Source organism: Theropithecus gelada, chromosome 11, assembly GCF_003255815.1.
Source record: "Theropithecus gelada isolate Dixy chromosome 11, Tgel_1.0, whole genome shotgun sequence".
NCBI lineage: Eukaryota > Metazoa > Chordata > Mammalia > Primates > Cercopithecidae > Theropithecus > Theropithecus gelada.
The window spans coordinates 14,756,761-14,775,603 of record NC_037679.1 but is presented as its reverse complement, the minus strand read 5'-3'; the positions used below and the strand labels follow the sequence as shown (position 1 = coordinate 14,775,603).

At 51.9% G+C, this 18,843-nt stretch overlaps 1 protein-coding gene and 1 long non-coding RNA gene across 7 annotated transcripts in view; one reads left to right on the top strand and one right to left on the bottom strand.

Annotated features, from left to right (window-relative positions):
• CD63 (CD63 molecule) overlaps positions 1-18,843 on the top strand; it is a 21,275-nt gene extending 2,432 nt beyond the window's left edge. Inside the window, exons 1-9 of one of the 6 annotated variants that reach the window (XM_025403686.1) lie at positions 14,606-14,723; positions 14,905-15,016; positions 15,938-16,014; positions 16,953-17,141; positions 17,333-17,407; positions 17,502-17,597; positions 18,032-18,172; positions 18,396-18,479; positions 18,664-18,843. In XM_025403686.1, the coding sequence (XP_025259471.1) occupies positions 15,949-16,014; positions 16,953-17,141; positions 17,333-17,407; positions 17,502-17,597; positions 18,032-18,172; positions 18,396-18,479; positions 18,664-18,729 (717 nt within the window). In that variant the 5' untranslated portion in view covers positions 14,606-14,723; positions 14,905-15,016; positions 15,938-15,948 and the 3' untranslated portion in view covers positions 18,730-18,843. Of the gene's footprint in view, positions 1-10,173; positions 10,178-14,605; positions 14,724-14,904; positions 15,017-15,082; positions 15,498-15,812; positions 16,015-16,394; positions 16,431-16,509; positions 16,681-16,952; positions 17,142-17,332; positions 17,408-17,501; positions 17,598-18,031; positions 18,173-18,395; positions 18,480-18,663 lie in introns of those variants that run through there. The other 5 variants (XM_025403689.1, XM_025403685.1, XM_025403687.1 and 2 more) reach the window with 5 other exon arrangements.
• Positions 13,460-15,010, bottom strand: LOC112635508. The gene is made up of 2 exons (XR_003121927.1): positions 14,939-15,010; positions 13,460-14,637 (listed from the first exon to the last, which is right to left on the bottom strand). It is a non-coding gene; the product is annotated as an uncharacterized LOC112635508 (long non-coding RNA).

Below are 18,843 nucleotides of genomic sequence, written 5' to 3'. Positions count from 1 at the left end.
CTCTTTCATGATTCTTCCTTTCCTTTCTGATTTTCCAGAGCAGTGATTGCCTTTAGCACATATTCTAGCATATCCTATTTTCTAAAATGTTTCTCTGATGTCATTTCTTCAGCAAAATTGGAAAGGCTGTGAGAGCAAAGTTGGTGTCACCTTCTTCTCCTCCTCCCTTAGAGAAGGTAGTACAGACTTCACTTCCTCACCAAACATGTATCTAGTGGCAGGTGCAAAGATAAATGAGATGCAAAAGTAAGTAAGACTCAGCTCCTTTCCTCAGAGAACAAATAAACTAGAAAAGACACTAGGAAGGCTGGGCCGCAGTGGGTCATGCCTGTAATCCCAACACTTTGGGAGGCTGAGGCAGATGGATCACGTGAGGTCAGGAGTTCGAGACCAGGCTGGCCAACATGGTGAAATCCCGTCTTTACTAAAAATACAAAAATTAGTCAGGCATGGTGGTGTGTGACTGTAATCCCAGCTACTTAAGAGGCTGAGGTGGGAGAATCGCTTGAACCTGGAAGGTGGAGGTTGCGGTGAGCTGAGATCATGCTACTGCACTCCAGCCTGGGCAACAGAGTGAAACTCTGTCAAAAAAAAAAAAAAAAGAAAGAAAGGAGGAAAGAAGGAAGGATGAAAAAAAGAAAGAAAGAAAGAAAGAAAGAAAGAAAGAAAGAAAGAAAGAAAGAAAGAAAGAAAGAAAGAAAGAAAGAAAGAAAGAAAGCAAGCAGGCAGGCAAGAAAGAAAGAAGGCAAGAAAGAAAGAAAGAAAGAAAGAAAGAAGGAAAAAAGTAAACAGGACCAGCCAGAACTCTAGGCCAGATGCCTCCTGGGTATCTCAATCTGGGTGTTTCAAGGCACTTCAAACATCACAGGTTAGAGAACTGCTCCTTTCTTTCTCCCTAAAATGTGTCCCATCCTGCAGCTTTTCACTTTAGTGAATGACAATCATCCAGGCTAGAAACTTGAATGTTGTGTTTCACCCTTGTCCTCTTGATCATTTCTGAATCTTTGCACGGGTTGTTTCTTCTTCCTGGAACAACTCACCCGACTGCTTCCACTCCCTTCCACCCACCAATCTCTTGGCCAAGTTTACTCTTTCTTTAGGTCTCAGCATAGATGCCATCCAAGAATCCTTTCCTGACTTCAGGTATAGAGTAGCTGCTTCTTCCAGATATATCTGCACCATTCTGTGAGGTATGGAGATTAATCACCTAGCTTCTAGACTAGAAGTAGGCTGGCTGAGGCCGGGCGCGGTGGCTCAAGCCTGTAATCCCAGCACTTTGGGAGGCCGAGACGGGCGGATCACGAGGTCAGGAGATCGAGACTATCCTGGCTAACACAGTGAAACCCCGTCTCTACTAAAAATACAAAAACTTAGCCGGGCGAGGTGGCAGGCGCCTGTAGTCCCAGCTACTCGGGAGGCTGAGGCAGGAGAATGGCGTGAACCCGGGAGGCGGAGCTTGCAGTGAGCTGAGATCCGGCCACTGCACTCCAGCCTGGGCGACAGAGCGAAACCCCGTCTCAAAAAAAAAAAAAAAAAAAAAAAAAAAAAAGAAGTAGGCTGGCTGGGCTCAAGTCCCAGCTCTCTTCCTTTCTGGTTGTGTGAACTTGGACAAGTTATTAAGCCTCTTTATACCTCAGATTCCTCACCTGTAAGATGGGGATAGAGAGAGAGAGAGGGAGAGAGACGGAGTGTTGCTTTGTCACCCGGGTTGGAGTGCAGTGGCGAGGTCTTGACTCACTGCAACCTCCACCTCCCAGGTTCAAGCTAAGGATAGATTCACCTATCCTTAGCTGCCCGAATAGCTGGGATTACAGGCACATGCCACCATGCCTGGCTAATTTTTGTATTTTTAGTAAAGACAGGGTTTCACCATGTTGGCCAAATAGGTCTTGAACTCCTGACCTCAAGCGATCTACCCGCCTCGCCTCCCGAAGTGCTGGGATTACAGGCGTGAGCCACTGTGCCTGGCCAAGGATAACAATATTGTACCTATTTCATAAGGTTATGAGGATTAAATGTCTGAAAAACTGTTCTAAATGCATTAGTTATTGCTGTTACTCCAACGTACAACCCTGACCTTGGGAGACCAGAATGAGCAAGAACTTTTTCGCCAAAGTATTCCTTAACAGTTTTGAATAAAGAATGAACGAGCCCTGCTAAGTGAATTTGATAAGAGTTGTGTAGGGGAAACAAAACAGTGTATTTGTATGCATGAGGGATTATTGGTATCTGCCAAATACAGGGAATTAGAGTCAGGAACATTTAAGACAGAAAGGATTTATATCTCCTGATAGCCTCCTCAGTTTCCAAGACTAAACTTAATCCAATAAGAGGACAAGACTGCCATCTGATGGTAGAATCTGGAATATCAGCTCCTTGGAGGTGGAACTGAAACCATGGCTTGTTTTATTTTTGCATACGTTGTACATTTTCATTTTAGACATTTAGTTCGAAAAGTTCTGTATCATAATGCATTAAGCCTTGTCCTTTCTCCAGTGCCTCCTAGATGTTGCCTCTTTCCTTGAGTTCCCTCAGGTATGGTTCTGTTGGGATCCCCTGAGTTTCAGGAACTAACCCCTGGGTGGTTTCTTTTAGGAGCTTCAGAACTCCAGCTGCCCCAGACTCCCAAAAATGGGGCACTGGTGGCTTTACGGAAAAGAAATTTGGAGGGATCTGGACATTAGATCTTTCCTTATCCTAGTACATGTAAGGTTTGGGGCCCCGCCCACTGTCCTAGTCTCCCTGGCAACTGTCTTCCTGCCAAGGGTGCCCCTCTCCCAGAGTTACCCAGGCAACCTTCAGGCCCGCCTTCTTCAAGGTCCTGACTGGTTCATAGCAAATGTGGGTCACAGCCTAAGGGAGGCATTTAGGCTTAAAATGTATAAACTGCCAGGAGAGAAGGCGGCTGTGTTCCGCGGGAGTGTATGAGGTTTCAGGACCTGCTAGAGAGAGAGGTGCTTGGGTAGATGGTCTGCTACATCCTCAGGAAGAGCTGCAGCTCCCTGGAGCCTGTCACCGGGGTCTGAGGCCAGAGTTGCCTGGACTATGATCAGAAGTGCTGCTGCCAGAACAGGAGAACCATTGTAAGGGAACCCTGTAAGGAGGGACTCTTGCCACCTTCACCACAACGGCCACCTCGACACCCAAACTGCCTTGTCTATCAGAGCTAGGCTCAGTGGGGAGTAGCTATTTTTCTCTCCTCCCTGGGGAGGATCCCTAATTCTATCTCTTCTTCCTTTTTTCTCCTAAAGTTTCTATTTTGAGGGTCAGTGGACTCATTCTTCGGCACTGCAGGGCCTTCTAAGGAGGGGAGGGGCTACATCTCATTGAGGTTTACTCCCCAGCTCTCCTGCTCTCCCTGCATGTGCCTCTAGGGGAGTGGGGAGGCTATTCTGGGCTGGGGATGGTGTGTTAGCAGAGTGGACCCTTTCCAGTCCTCTGCCCACAAATCCTGCAGCCCCAGAGAGGATGTCACTGTAATTACTGTCCTCTCCCACACCACATTCTAAACCCTACAATTATCTTGCTGGGATCACTTGGCAGTCTTGTTAACCTCTTTAGCCCCGAGGCCCTCTAAGAGAAGTTGGGAGTTGGGAGAAGGGGGCCAAAGAGTTGGTGTTTGGGGTGGGGGGCACTGTGGCAGGATACAACTGGGGGACTCTTAAGAATCATTTGGGGCCGGGCGCGGTGGCTCAAGCCTGTAATCCCAGCACTTTGGGAGGCCGAGACGGGTGGATCACGAGGTCAGGAGATCAAGACCATCCTGGCGAACACGGTGAAACCCCGTCTCTACTAAAAAATACAAAAAACTAGCCGGGCGAGATGGCGGGCGCCTGTAGTCCCAGCTACTCGGGAGGCTGAGGCAGGAGAATGGCGTGAACCCGGGAGGCAGAGCTTGCAGTGAGCTGAGATCCGGCCACTGCACTCCAGCCTGGGTGGCAGAGCGAGACTCCGTCTCAAAAAAAAAAAAAAAAAAAAAAAAAAAGAATCATTTGGGGTTATGTCTTTTCCTTTGCCTCTGGCCTCCCTCCTGCTCATCCCCAATCTGTCCCCTCTCCCCTTCTCATGGCAGGCCAGCTCTACAACTCCACTGGGTGCAAGCTGCTTCTTATCTTCATTCTTGGCCTCCCTAGGGTCCCCACCTCTTCCCTAAGTTCTCACCTACTGCTCCCTCTCCGGACCCATGGTGGGTCCTCATTGTAGGCCCTGTTTCTGGCAGTGACCAATGCTGCCAGCAGGAGGCACCACTATTCCAGCTGCTGCTCCAGGAAAAGAATGGGTCTGAGTGAAATGTCAGCTTCTCCAAGGACCTTAAAACGCTGGCAGATGGGCTGATCCGGAAGGCGACAAAGCACGGCCTGGGCTGCCAGGTGAGGGAGCTGCTGGGAAGCAGGAAGGAACTGCAGGAGTGTTCAGAGGAAATTCTGTCTCCAGAGGGAACGAAGGAGAAAGCAGAGGATAGTGAAGGTCAAAGTTGTCAGATGAGGGGCGTGTGTGTGTGTGTGTGTGTGTGTGTGTGTGTGTGTGTGAATGGAGGGTGTGAGGATAACCAGAGAGTCTGGCTGGGATCTGGGAATGGGAACTTGAAATTGGTGAGGGCAGGAGAAACTGGTCTGGGCTCTACCAAGGGGTACCAGCACTCCTCACCCCTGGTTCCCTGGGCGGCAAGACCACATCCATGGGGAAGAACCCAACCAGTTTGAGAACAGCCTGGGTGAGTCTGCCATAGGCCATTCTTTGGCAGGTATCTCAGGTCCTCTGCTGCCCCAATGCATCGCCCAGGCTGTGCTAGGCAGCCTCCAGAATCCAGGGGTTCTCTTTGTAATAGCCCTCTTGCCACACTATATTTTTTGTCTGTGTCTATAAGGTTGTAAGCACCCTGAAGGCAGGGACATGTCTTCCTTATCTCCATGTTTAGGCTCCCCATACATGGATGAATACATGAATGAATTTTTCCTGAGCCCCTGCCTAGGCCTCTTGACCTTTTAGTCCCAAGGAACAGAAACCTGAGATAACCACCTAGCCCCAGCATCACCTCTTTGTCATTTTTCCTATGTTCATCTCTGTTCCATCCTAGGAAAAACTTCAGTTGTGAGGCTCTGTGATTCTCAGGTAGATACCTCTGTGCTCCTGCGGCTGGTTCTGGGCCAGAACCACATATCAGCTAAGATCCTGGCCAAGGGAGTGCATAAGCAAGACATGAGCCTGGACGAGGCTCCCAAGCTGGATGGACTGGAGCTGTTCATCCTGCCCAGCTGGGCATTTGGATGGACCTCTTGTTAATGATGGCACTGGCTGGGAAGAGACTGGGACAGGAGTGACAATGAGGGGCCAGAGGTCAGGAACTAGGGGCCCAAGAAATGGGGAAAGGAATTGAGGCGGGCCCTGAGGACAGATCCTGGTGAGGGGTGGGGCTGGAGTGTGGGGTTGCGAGAGGAGCTAGACCTTGAGGCTTAAATTGGGGGGGTCTATGCCAAGCCAAGGCCAAGGCCAAGGTGAGTATAAGGGGCAGGAGGGCCGGGCGCGGTGGCTCAAGCCTGTAATCCCAGCACTTTGGGAGGCCGAGACGGGCGGATCACGAGGTCAGGAGATCGAGACCATCCTGGCTAACACGGTGAAACCCCGTCTCTACTAAAAAATACAAAAAACTAGCCGGGCGCGGTGGCGGGCGCCTGCAGTCCCAACTACTCGGGAGGCTGAGGCAGGAGAATGGCGTGAACCCGGGAGGCGGAGCTTGCAGTGAGCTGAGATCCGGCCACTGCACTCCAGCCTGGGCGGCAGAGCGAGCGAGACTCCGTCTCAAAAAAAAAAAAAAAAAAAAAAAAAAAAGGGGCAGGAGGCTGGATTATCCCTCCCACCCCTACCTTGGCTAAGTCAGTTGGGGTGGGGTATCCAGATATTTCTCAAAGCAAAATAATTTTAATTCCCATGAGTCTAAAAATAGGGTATGATAAAGCCTTATCATTCTTTTTTGTTTTTTGAGGTCCTTGGAGAAGGACCTCAAAACACTGGCAGATGGGCTGATCCAGGGGTGTTGCTCTGTTGCCCAGGTTGGAGTGCAGTGGCATGATCTTGGCTCACTGCAGCCTCTGTCTCCTGGTTTCAAGCAATCTTCCTGCCTCAGCCTCCTGAGTAGCTAGGACTACAGGCACATGCCACTACGCCCAGATAATTTTTGTATTTTTAGTAGAGATGGAGTTTCACCATGTTGGCCAGGCTGGTCTTGAACTCCTGACCTCAGGTGATCCACCCGCCTCGGCCTCCTAAAGTGTTGGGATTACAGGCGTGAGCCACCGGACCCTGATTTTTTTTTTTTCTTTTTTTTTTAAAAAAAAATAGATGGGGTTTCACCATCTTGCCCAGGCTGATCTCAAACTCCTGGGCTCCTGCCTCAGCCTCTCGAGTAGCTAGGACTACAGGCACATGCCACCATGCCCAGCTAATTTTTTTGTATTTTTAGTATATACATGGTTTTGCCATGTTGGGCAGGCTGGTGTTGAACTTCTGACCTCCGGTGATCCACCCGCCTTGGCCTCCTAAAGTGTTGGGATTACAGGCGTGAGCCACCCCACCGGACCCGGTTTTTTTTTTTTTTTTTTTAATAGAGATAGGGTTTCACCATCTTGCCCAGGCTGATCTCAAACTCCTGGGCTCCTACTCAGCCTCTCAAAGTGTTGGGATTACAGGTGTGAGCCACCACATCCAGCCAAGCCTTACCATTCTTTTTTTTTGTTTTTGAGATGGAGTTTCCCTCTTGTTGCTCAGGCTGGAGTGCAGTGGTGCCATCTCAGCTCATGGCAACCTCCGTCTCCTGGGTTCAAGTGATTCTCCTGCTTCAGCCTCCCCAGTAGCTGGGATTACAGGCATGCAGCACTACGCTCAGCTAATTTGTATTTTTAGTAGAGACGGGGTCTGTCCATGTTGGTCAGGCTAGTCTCGAACTCCTAACCTCAGGTGATCTGCCCGCCTCAGCCTCCCAAAGTGCTGGTATTACAGGCGTGAGCCACTATGCCCAGCCACCATTTTTTTTTTTTTTTTTTAAATTTTTTTGAAATGGAGTCTTGCTCTGTCACCCAGGCTGCAGTGCAGTGCTGCAATCTCAGCTCACTGAAACCTCCGCCTCCCAGGTTCAAGCAATTCTCCTGCCTCAGCCTCCCAAGTAGCTGGGACTACAGGTGCATGCCACCATGGCTAATTTTTTGTATTTTAGTAGAGATGGGGTTTCACTGTGTTGCCCAGGCTGGTCTTGAACTCCTGAGCTCAGGCTATCTGTCCACCTCGGCCTCCCAAAGTGCTAGGATTACAGACGTGAGCCACTGCGCTCGGCCCGGCCACCATTCTTAAAGATAAAACCAGTTCCCTTAATTTATTCTGTAATCCTCACAACTGCCCTGTGAGGTGGGGAAGGGAGTTGTTTTCCTCCTACTCAACTGGGAGAAAACTTAGGCTCAGGGGGAGAGGTCACCCCATTCGTGAGCAGCAGAACCAGGTCTCACACCAGGGCTTCTGGCCTCAGAGAGCTTCTTGCTGGCAGCAGGTGTGACAGCACTGGAGTGGTACATCAAGACCCTGGCAGGGTGTGGTGGCTCACGCCTGTAATCCCAGCACTTTGGGAGGCTGAGGCAGGTGGATCACTTGAGCGTGGTGGTGGACACCTGTAATCCCAGCTACTCAGGAGGCTGAGGCAGGAGAATCGCTTGAACCCAGGAGGCAGAGGTTGCAGTGAGATGAGATCGCGCCATTGCACTCCAGCCTGGGCAACAAGAGTGAAACTCTGTCGGGGGGGGGAAAAAAGAATTTAAAAAATTAGCTAGTTGTGGTGGTGGGCACCTGTAATCTCAGCTACTTGGGAAGCTGAGGCAGGAGAATCACTTGAAACTGGTAGGTGAAGGTTTTGGGGAGCCGACTGCCACTGCACTTCAGCCTGGGCGACAGAGGGAGACGTCGTCTCCAGAAAAAAAAGACCCTGATTCTTGCCTGCAGGTTGACCTGTTGACCCTGAGTGAGTGGCTTTACCTCTCTGAGCCCCACTTTCCTGGAAGTGAGATATAAGGGGACTTTGGCAATATGTTCTTCTGGGTACCATAGTAATGCAGTCTTGCCAATTATGAAGGGTGTGGCCTCCCTCAAAAAGTTGGAGCAGAGATGGCCATCCAGTGACTGGAGACTCCTTGTTTTTTTTTTTTTTTTTTTTTTTTTTTTTTTTTTTTTTTTTTTTTTTTGAGATGGAGTCTTATTCTGTTGCTCAGGCTGGAGTACAGTGGCATGATCTCAGGTCACTGCAACCAACCTCTGCCTCCCAGGTTCAAGCGATTCTTCTGCCTCAGCCTCCCGAGTAGCTGGGATTACAGGCATATACCACCATGCCCGGCTAACTTTTTTTTTTTTTTTTTTTTTGAGACAATCTCACTCTGTTGCCCAGGCTGGAGTGCAGTGGCGTGATCTCAGCTCACTGCAACCTCCGACCCCCAGGGTTAGAGCGATTCTCCTGCCTCAGCCTCCTGAGTAGCTGGGATTACAGGCGTGCACCTGTAATCCTGGCTAATTTTTGTATTTTTTAGTAGAGATGGGGGTTTCACCATGTTGGTCAGGCTGGTCTCGAACTTCTGACCTCGTGATCCGCCTGCCTTGGCCTCCCAAAGTGCTGGGATTATAGGCGTGAGCCACCTCCCCGGCCATACCTGGCTAATTTTTGTATTTTTAGGAGAGATGGGGTTTCACCGTGTTGTCCAGGATGGTCTCAAACTCTTGACCTCAGATGATCCACCCGCCTTGGCCTCCCAAAGTGCTGGGATTATAGGCATGAGCCACCGCGCCCGGCCTGGAGACTCCTTTGTGTTCCCCAGTCTCCACCAACCGGTAATACGTAGTGGTGATGTCACCGTGGAGCCCATACACAGTATTCCCCTGGGGGCTGCACTCAGTGCTAGTGCTGGGGCCTATAACCCACTCTCTGGGGAGCCCCGCAGGGTGGTCTATGAGCTTTGCTGCCAGCAGGACCTGCGAACGCACAGGTGCGGTCCCTCCTTCACCCTGCAGTCTGAGAGATGCCATCAAGCACCGTGCCTCTCTCCTTATCCAAAGTTGAGGCCTCTGGACTTAAATTTCAGGCCCCCAATTCAGACCCGACCTCTGGACCTTGAATTTTATCCACCATTCCCCTTACCCTCCCCAGTGGGGAGATGGCTTTGATGATGCATCCTTGTTTCCTTCTTCCCTCCCATCCCTATCTCCTTCTCTTCCCTCTCCCCACTCCTCTCTTACACCTATTTTTCAAAAATTAAAGAAAATGTTTTTTAAACCGAAGTCCAAGAAGCATTGATCCCTCATGCATTTTTGCCTCCCCTTCCCCCCATCCTTCCCCATGCCTCTCACCCTCCTCTGTGTCTCCCACTTTCCCGTTTTTCCTCACCCCTCTCCCAACTCTCCTCTTCTTTCCCCTTGATTCTGGATCCCTTCTTTCCTCCTCATCTTCCTCAAATCCCCTTACCCTTTCCTCTGCTTGGGTGCTGGCTACAAGCTGCTGTGCATGGCACTGGGTCTGGCTGATGCCTACATGCTCTCAGAAGGCTGCACCTTTGCTTGAGACGTCTGTGGTCCCCATGCTGTGTCGCTGGGCCTAGGTTGAGGCATGGTGGAGCTGGAGGGCAACCTGGCTTTGCTTGGCGCGGAGGGGCAAGGGTCCCCGCTGCAGTGCACCTATCCCCAGCTGGTGCCAGACAACCAAGGGGCAGCAACCTGGGCCGGCGGGGATGGCTTGGTGGCATATCTGGATGTCAGGCACTTGGAGCAGGTGCTGGAGGATCTGAAGGATGTGAAGGGCCAGCTCTGAGATCAACCACTTCCCACTAAGAGGCCCCTCTATCCTTCGGCCCAGCAAACACATGGGGCTCTGTGTCAACTTTCCAGGCTGTAGAAGTGGGCCATTCTTTGTGTGTATGTGTGTAGTAAAATATATATAACATAAAATTCAGGGACATTGAGTACATACACATTGTTGTGCAACCATCAGCACCATCCATCTCCACAACATTTTCATCTTTCTTTCTTTTTCTTTGAGACAGAGTCTTGCTCTGTTGCCCAGGCTGGAGTGCAGTGGCACAATATTGGCTCTACTAAAAGTACAAAATTAACCGGGCATGGTGGCGCATGCCTGTAATTCCAGCTACTCAGGAGGGTGAGGCAGGAGAATCTCTTGAAACCGGGAGGCAGAGGTTGTGGTGAGTCGAGATTGTGCCACTGCACTCTAGCCTGGGCAACGAGCAAAACTCCATCTCGAAAAAAACAAAAAACAAAACAAAAAAAACTATAGATGTTTATGGTTAAGGAAACAAATTAATAATAATAATAGAAAAAGATATAGATTCTTATAAAATATAGTAATTAAGAAAATTAATTGTTTATCACAAACCCTTGTAGCAGAGCATATCTCCCCATATATACAAACATTGTACCTAGGTTGAATGTGTTCCTCCTCTTACTTTTTTTTGAGACGGAGTTTCGCCAGGCATGGTGGCTCATGCCTGTAATCCCAGCACTTTGGAAGGCCAAGGGGGGCGGATCATGAGGTCAAGAGATTGAGACCATCCTGGCCAATATGGTGAAATCCCATCTCTACTAAAAATACAAAAATTAGCTGGGCGTGGTGACATGTGCCTGTAGTCCCAGCTCCTCGGGAGGCTGAGGCAAGAAAATCAACTGAACCCGGGGGGTGGAGCTTGCAGTGAGCCGAGATCGCGCCACTGCACTCCACTCTGGTGACAGAGCGAGACTCCGTCTCAAAAAAAAAAAAAAAAAAAAAAAGAGAGACGGAGTTTCACTCATCGCCCAGGCTGGAGTGCAGCAACATGATCTCTGCTCACTGCAGCCTCTGCCTCCTGGGTTCAAGCGATTCTTCTGCCTCAGCCTTCTGAGTAGCTGGGACTACAGGCACACACCACTATACCCCGCTACTTTTTCTATTTTTAGTAGACAGGGTTTCACCATGTTGGCCAGGCTGGTCTGGAACTCCTGACCTCAGGTGATCCACCCGCCTAGGCCTCCCAAAGTGCTGGGATTACAGGCGTGGTGAGCCACCGCACCTGGCCCCTCCTCTTACTTTTGGGAACATCCTACTCTATGGAGCAGCTGTTCTTTCACCACTTTACTTTCTTAATAAACTTGCTTATACCTTGTACTGCGACTCACCCTGAATTCTTTCTTGCATGAGATCTAAGAACCCTCTCTTGTGGTCTGGATGGGGACCCCTTTCCTGTAACAAATGCGTTGGCTTCCAACTCCACACAGGCTTGTTCTCTGGGTTTCCCTGGCCTTGTCCTTTCTTCTCCTGTTGCTTTACCAAGTTGCTGCCACCACTCTGCACTTGCTAGTTTGCTTTCAGCCCCTTCTCCTGGTGTTCCTCTAGGAGGGTCCCATTCTCCTGGCCTTCACCTCAGCTCTCCCTCTGCTCACCTGGATGTCTCTACTTCCTCCCCTTACTCTGGGGCCCCAGCACGTGCTCCTGACACTGCTCCAGAGAAAGCATCCCATCCAATGGCCTTCTCTTGCTTCTTACCCAAGTTGCCCTCTCTACACTATTTGGCAGAGTTCCCTCTTCCTGTCTTTTACTTTTTATTTTTTTGAGGCAGAGTCTTGCTTTGTTGCCCAGGGTGGAGAGCAGTGGTGGGTGTGATCACAGCTCACTTCAACCTCCACCTCCTGGGCTCAAGCGATCCTCCCACTTCAGCCTCTAGAGTAGCTGGGACTACAAGGTGCTTGCCACCAAGCCCAGCATTTTTTTTTTTTTTGGTAGAGATGGAGTTTCACCATGTTGCCCAGGCTGGTCTCAAACTCCTGAGCTCAATCATTCTGCCTGCATTGGCCTCTCAAAGTGCTGGGATTACAGGTGTGAGCCACAGTGCCCAGGCCTCCTATCAAAGTTCTCTTTTCTCTGCCGGGCGCGGTGGCTCACACCTATAACCCCAGTGCTTTGGGAGGCCCAGGCGGGTGGATCACTTGAGGTCAGGAATTCGAGACCAGCCTGGCCAACATGGTGAAACCCTGTCTCTACTAAAAATACAACAATTGGCCAGGCGTGGTGGTGCGTGCCTGTAATCCCAGCTACTTGGGAGGCTTGAGGCAGGAGAATCGCTTGAACTCAGGAGATGGAGGTTGCAGTGGGCTGAGATAGTGCCACTGTACTCCAGCCTGGGCAACAGAGACTCTGTCTCAAAAAAAAAAAAAAAAAAGTTATCTTTTCTCTTGACCCCCTAGAATGAGGGGAAAAAAACAAAGGCTTTGGAACTCCCCCAGAGATCTGGGTTCAAATCCTAAGACTGCCTTTCACTGGGTTAGATCAATGTGTCAGAGGCATTTGAACCAGAGTGACTCCATTTTGAGCAGGGCTAGGAAAAGAAGGCTGGGACTTGCTGGGATGCATTCTCAGAATGTTAGGCATTTTTAGCTTCTAGATGTTTATGGTTAAGGAAACAATAATAATAACTAAAAAAAGATAATATCGATTCTTACAAAATATAGTAATGAAGATAATTAATCCTTTATCACAAACCCTTGTAGCAAAGCACATCTCTCCATATATACAAGCATTATACCTACAGTGAATGTGTTCCTCCGCTTACTTTTTTTTTTTTTGAGACGGAGTTTTGTTGGGCACAGAGGCTCATGCCTGTAATCCCAGCACTTTGGAAGGCCAAGGAGGGGTGGATCATGAGGTCAAGAGATCGAGACCATTCTGGCCAATATGGTGAAACCCCATCTCTACTAAAAATACAAAAATTAGCTGGGCGTGGTGGTGCGTGCCTATAGTCCCAGTTACTCGGAAGGCTGAGGCAGGAGAATCAATTGAACACAGGAGGTAGAGCTTACAGTGAGCCAAGATCAATCGCACCACTGCACTCCACCCTGGTGACAGAGCAAGACTCCATCTCAAAAAAAAAAAAAAAAAAGAGAGACAGAGTTTCACTCTTGTCGCCCAGGCTGGAGTGCAGTAACATGATCTCTGCTCACTGCAACCTCTGCCTCCTGGGTTCAAGTGATTCTTCTGCCTCAGCCTCCTGAGTAGCTGGGACTACAGGCACACACCACTATGCCCCACTACTTTTTGTATTTTTAGTAGAGATGGGATTTCACCATGTTGGCCAGGCTGGTCTGGAACTCCTGACCTCAGGTGATCCACCCGCCTAGGCCTCCCAAAGTGCTGGGATTACAGGCGTGGCAAGCCACCGCACCTGGCCCCTCCTCTTTACTTTCAGGAACATCCTACTCTGTCTATGGAGCAGCTGTTCTTTCACCACTTTACTTTCTTAATAAACTTGCTTATACTTTGCACTGCGACTTGCCCTGAATTCTTTCTTGCATGAGATCCAAGAACCCTCTCTTGTGGTCTGGATGGGGACCCCTTTCCTGTACAAATGCATTAGTTGATATGAGAATAAAGAAAAAAAAAGAGGAAAAACTAGAGTAACTTCTCCACATAATCATATGACCATTTTGTGAACCATGAAAACAGTTAACAAAATAATTCTCTCATGTCTAATTCTCAGTCCATATTCGTATGTCCCAAAATGTCTTTCACAGCTGGTTTGTTCAACCATTCAATGAAGGACGAAACATTGCAGTTGGCTGTTATGTATCTAAAGTCTCTCAATCTTGATCTTCAGACCACCTTCAACCCAGCTCACCACATCCTCCCCAAGTCCTTTGAGCCAGTCAAACCCAACCGCCATATTCTCTAAAAAATGCTCCTTTTTTTTCACAGTCAACTGTTTCTCTGTTCCTGGAGCTCTCCCCTTTATTCTCCAAGGTCACCTTGAGCACATCCACCTGCTCTGTGAAATCTATTCTTCTCTCCCTTTCCCTCCCTCTGAACTTAACCAGCTGCCACCGCAGGCTTCTGCCTTTCTTCAGTGTGGCCAGAATTTGGTTCTGCCTGCTGGCAGAGGGCAGGGCCGCTGTCTTCCTCTCCTTGCAGCCCCCGAGCCTAGCATATGCCTGGCATCTAGTGGCAGCACAATAAGGAACCTGACGAATACTCCTTTCTTCAGCTCTCCACTCCTCCTCCACAGCCTGCCCGCCATGGTCAGGAAGAGCAAGGTCCGGAATGGGCTTGGTGTGTCCCACGGGAAGGCCGTGATCCTGGAAGATGCTTCTCAGCCCAGCCCGGATCTCCTTCCTTTTGCTCTAGAGACTTCTTTCCTTCTTTGTGTACACACATACACCAAGACTCAGGAAGTGGTTCTTGAGGCAGGACCCTAAAAGCCCAAGGAGTGGGTCCGAGGCTGGAGGTGTGGGGGTGTGACGACCGGTCTCACTCTCTGGCCTGTTCAGATCAGCTCCTTCTGGAGACCACCCCTGGCACACAAGGGAGGGAGGCAGCTTGACCCCCTAGCCCGCTTCCAGCCCTCACCTGGCTTTGTCTTCTGGGATAAGACGAGGAAATCTAGAGGATGTAAGCCTCTACCTTCGTGTCTTCCCCCAAACCCTCGCTATCACAGACGATGCAGGAGCTGTCCGGGAGTTGGGAGGGCAGACCTTGTCAATCCTCCCCCAGAGGGCGGGACCCGACGCGGACGTGTATTGATTGACTGGGTAGCGTGGCTTCGGGGAAGGGCTTCCTCCCCTTTTCTCAGACTAGGAACCCTGGAAAATGGAGAAGCTATGCTAATATAGGGGGGTCAGAAATCCCCACTCTAGAATGCTCTAGAATGTTGGGAGACACCCAGGATGTGAGGCCAGGGACTTTCTGGAACTGTCGGTTCTGGCCCCACCCGACCCCAGGCAGTCCCCAGCTGTCTGCACAGTCGGATGGGGAGGGGGCTTGCACAGAGTTGGAGCCAGAGGAGAGAGCTGGGCTACTGGAGAAGGATGGGGAAACCTCTCTCAGACCACCTTGTCACCCGGCCTCAGCTCTCCGCCCCGGCGCTCAGAGGATAATTCTCACCTAGCTCGTCCGCTTCTCTGAACCAGAGTGACCCAGGCTGCGCTCCGCCCTGCTCTCCTACCCCGAGTTGGCACGGAGGCGGGGCGCCAGAGGGGGGCCCCAGGCGCCCCGAGGTCTTGCCTTTTCGGCTCTTCGTTTGCGGGGGTGGGGGCCTTCTTCCGGGTAGGGGCCACGTGGCCCTGGCCGGGCCGGGGGCTCGGCCCACCCCGCGCCGGGCCCAGTGACTCAGGCCGCAGCTGTTCCCGCGTCACATGAGGGAGGCCGGCGGCCACTGGGCGGGGGAGGGGACCGTGGCTGGAGCCCGGGGCGGGGCCGCGCGGCAGGCGGGGCGGGAGCCGGGGGGGCGCAGCTAGAGAGCCCCGGAGCCGCGGCGGGAGAGGAGCGCGCAGCCTTGGGGAGCCCAGGTGAGGCCGCGGGGCCCCGGCGGACTTCGGCGCGGGCTGGGAGACCACCGGCGGTCCCTTCCTCCAGGGCTCGCCCCAGGCCCGCGGAGACTCGCCCGGCGCTCTCCAGCCGCCCTCGAGCAACTTTGATTCGAACTTCCCTGGGCCCGGGCAGGGTGTGGCGGGGGTGCCGGCCGCACCTTTTTTTTTTGGTGGGCGGGAGGTCAGAGCCCAGGGGAAAGCGACTGGGGCAGGGGTCGGGGTTGGGCTGAAGACCGTTTCTCCGGGCTGGGTGTTGGGTGGGGAGAGGGTGTTTGACGCCTGGAGACTGAAGGGCCGAGGGTCGGCGTCAGGCTCGAGCCCCTACTGGCGCCCTCGGATCTATCCTGGGCCCCAGAGGCGGCGGGGCGGGGTCCGGGCTTCGCGGCGGTCGCCCCCACCCCTCTCATGCGGGTAGAGAGGGGGCTGGGAGACGTGGTTCCGACCGCGGGTTTCCGGGTGGGAGGGGCCGGGAATCGGGGCCGTGTAGGGAAGCCCTCGAGGGCCGGCCAGGAGCCCGGAAACCGAGGTCCCCCTTCGGCCAGTTTTAATCCCCCCGCCCTCCTCTCTGCCCCAGGCCCGGCAGCCATGGCGGTGGAAGGAGGAATGAAATGTGTGAAGTTCTTGCTCTACGTCCTCCTGCTGGCCTTTTGCGTGAGTGGCGAGGGGTCCTGGGGGGCGCGCCGGCAGGGTGCGGGGAGACCTGGCTCCACAGTGGTGAGGGCTGAGGGAATAAGAATTAAGGCAGCTGGAGACCAGATGTGGAAAGAAAGCCAGGGAAAGACAGCGCGGCCACTCCCTCCTCCAGTTTTCCTGGACACCTGAGGCTTGTTTCCACCGAGAATGGCCATCCTGGGTGTGCAGCAACCCCTACCCCCATCCCTCCTGCCTGGCCCTTCCTGTCTGGTGACCCAACCACTTGTGATATGGGGCAGTGGGGCAACCAGCCAACCGCCTGATGCTATCGCCACGAGGCTTCCCTTCACTCTCCCTTCTCCCCTCTCTTCCTCCCCAACCCTCTCATCCCTCTCCAGTCCCTCTCCCCCTTTCCGTCCTCGCAGCGCTTGGGAGTGAGGAAGGGCTCTGCCCACCTCAATTTGCTCCTGTCCTGGGCTCCTGGCTTGAGAGGCTACTGTTTGTCTAGGGAGGGGCACATCACTCTTGCCCCCTTTTCCTCTTCCCTTGTCCTGGCTTAACTGGCCAGAGGAACCTTAGTCACAGCTGATGCGCGTGGGGTGTGCACTGGAGGATAGTGAGGGAGCAGTTCTGGGAGAGAATTGAGCTGGGAGTCCTGGAGGCCCGTAGAAAGCATTATTCTAGGTCAGAAATACGTGCCTTGGGGTCAAGGCTTTCTGGGAGGTCTTTGAATTTGGTCACATCCCTGATTGAAGAGCTGGGAGGGGATCAATGGAGGTGGGGGCAGGCAAGGATGGGTCATCCCCTTTCCCTACAGCCAAAGAAGTTCCCTGGAGGTGTGAGAATCTCTCCTCCGGATGGGGTCATGTCTGTGTCCTAGGTGTACCCCTTGCCCTCCACCATGGAGGACCACTGTGTTGTGGATCAGGCCTAATCCTCACCTGCTTTCCTCTTAGGCCTGTGCAGTGGGACTGATTGCTGTGGGTGTCGGGGCACAGCTTGTCCTGAGTCAGACCATAATCCAGGGGGCTACCCCTGGCTCTCTGTTGCCTGTGGTCATCATCGCAGTGGGTGTCTTCCTCTTCCTCGTGGCCTTTGTGGGCTGCTGTGGGGCCTGCAAGGAGAACTATTGTCTTATGATCACGGTGAGTGGGAGGCGGGACTAACATGGGTGGTCTGGGACTGCCAGAGCAACTTGGTTGGTGCTCAGGAAGGTGGGTGCAGTGAGGTGGGTGAGTGAGGAAGACCTTTGTGAGTGTCCAGGGACCGGCTATGCCAGAATGGGCCCCTGTAATGCATAGACTCCAAACCTGACTCCTGTCCTTTGCTCCTGCAGTTTGCCATCTTTCTGTCTCTTATCATGTTGGTGGAGGTGGCCGCAGCCATTGCTGGCTATGTGTTTAGAGATAAGGTAAGCAGGGAATAATGGGAAGGGCCTGCCTCAGCCTGGTCTGGGACCCAGGTGCTTGAATTCTGACGGCAACAGTGCTCCTCCGTACCCTCAGGTGATGTCAGAGTTTAATAACAACTTCCGGCAGCAGATGGAGAATTACCCGAAAAACAACCACACTGCTTCAATCCTGGACAGGATGCAGGCGGATGTGAGTGGGGTTGCTGGGAGCAGGGGTGATGGGAATAGAGAATTCTCATCTCCAAGGCTGGGCGTGGTGGCTCACACCTGTAATCTCAGCACTTTTGGAGGCCGAGGTGGGCAGATCACCTGAGGTCAGAAGTTTGAGACTAGCCTGGCCAACATGGCAAAACCCTTTCTCTACTAAAAATACAAAAATTAGCCAGGTGTGGTGGTGAGTGCCTGTAATCCCAGCTACTCAGGAGGGTGAGGCAGGAGAATCGCTTGAACCCAGAAGGCAGATGGAGGTTGCAGTGAGCCGAGATCAAGCCACCACACTCCAGTCTGGGCAACAGAGCAAGTCTGTCTCAAAAAAAAAAAAAAAAAAAAAAAAAGAATTCTCATCTCCATATTGATGGTGAAGGTTCACTTAACTCCCTTCTCCATATTTCTTCCCTACCCCAGTTTAAGTGCTGTGGGGCTGCTAACTACACAGATTGGGAGAAAATCCCTTCCATGTCGAAGAACCGAGTCCCTGACTCCTGCTGCATTAATGTCACTGTGGGCTGTGGGATTAATTTCAACGAGAAGGCGATCCATAAGGAGGTACGGAGGAAACTGTGTATGGGACTTGGAAAACCTGGGAAATGTTTTAGAAGGCAAGAGACCCAGGATGGAGGTGGACAGCGTCAGGGATGGGGAGGGGATCTGGAAATGGTAAGGGTGGGGTGAAAGGTACTGGGGCAGGGAAGATTGATGGACCAGGGGAGGGGATTGGGGTGGGAAGTTTCTGATGGTGCTTTTATCCTTTGTGCCTGCCACCCTTCAGGGCTGTGTGGAGAAGATTGGGGGCTGGCTGAGGAAAAATGTGCTGGTGGTGGCTGCAGCAGCTCTTGGAATTGCTTTTGTTGAGGTGAGATAACCCTGAGAGAGGGCTGGGACTCAATCCAGGGTGCCTGGAGGATAGGGGCTGAGGGGAGAAGGGTGCTGAGCAGGAGGTACTGACCTGGGAGTGTGTGTTTGGAGTCTCTTGCATGGGTCTCGGGTAGCTGGCCCTTCTGACTCCTCTCCATCCCCATCCCCATCTTTCCTTCTAGGTTTTGGGAATTGTCTTTGCCTGCTGCCTCGTGAAGAGTATCAGAAGTGGCTACGAGGTGATGTAGGGGTCTGGTCTCCTCAGCCTCCTCATCTGGGGGAGTAGATAGTATCCTCCAGGTTTTTCAATTAAACGGATTATTTTTTCAGACCGAAAAGAGAAATGGTCTGAGTTTGTCTTA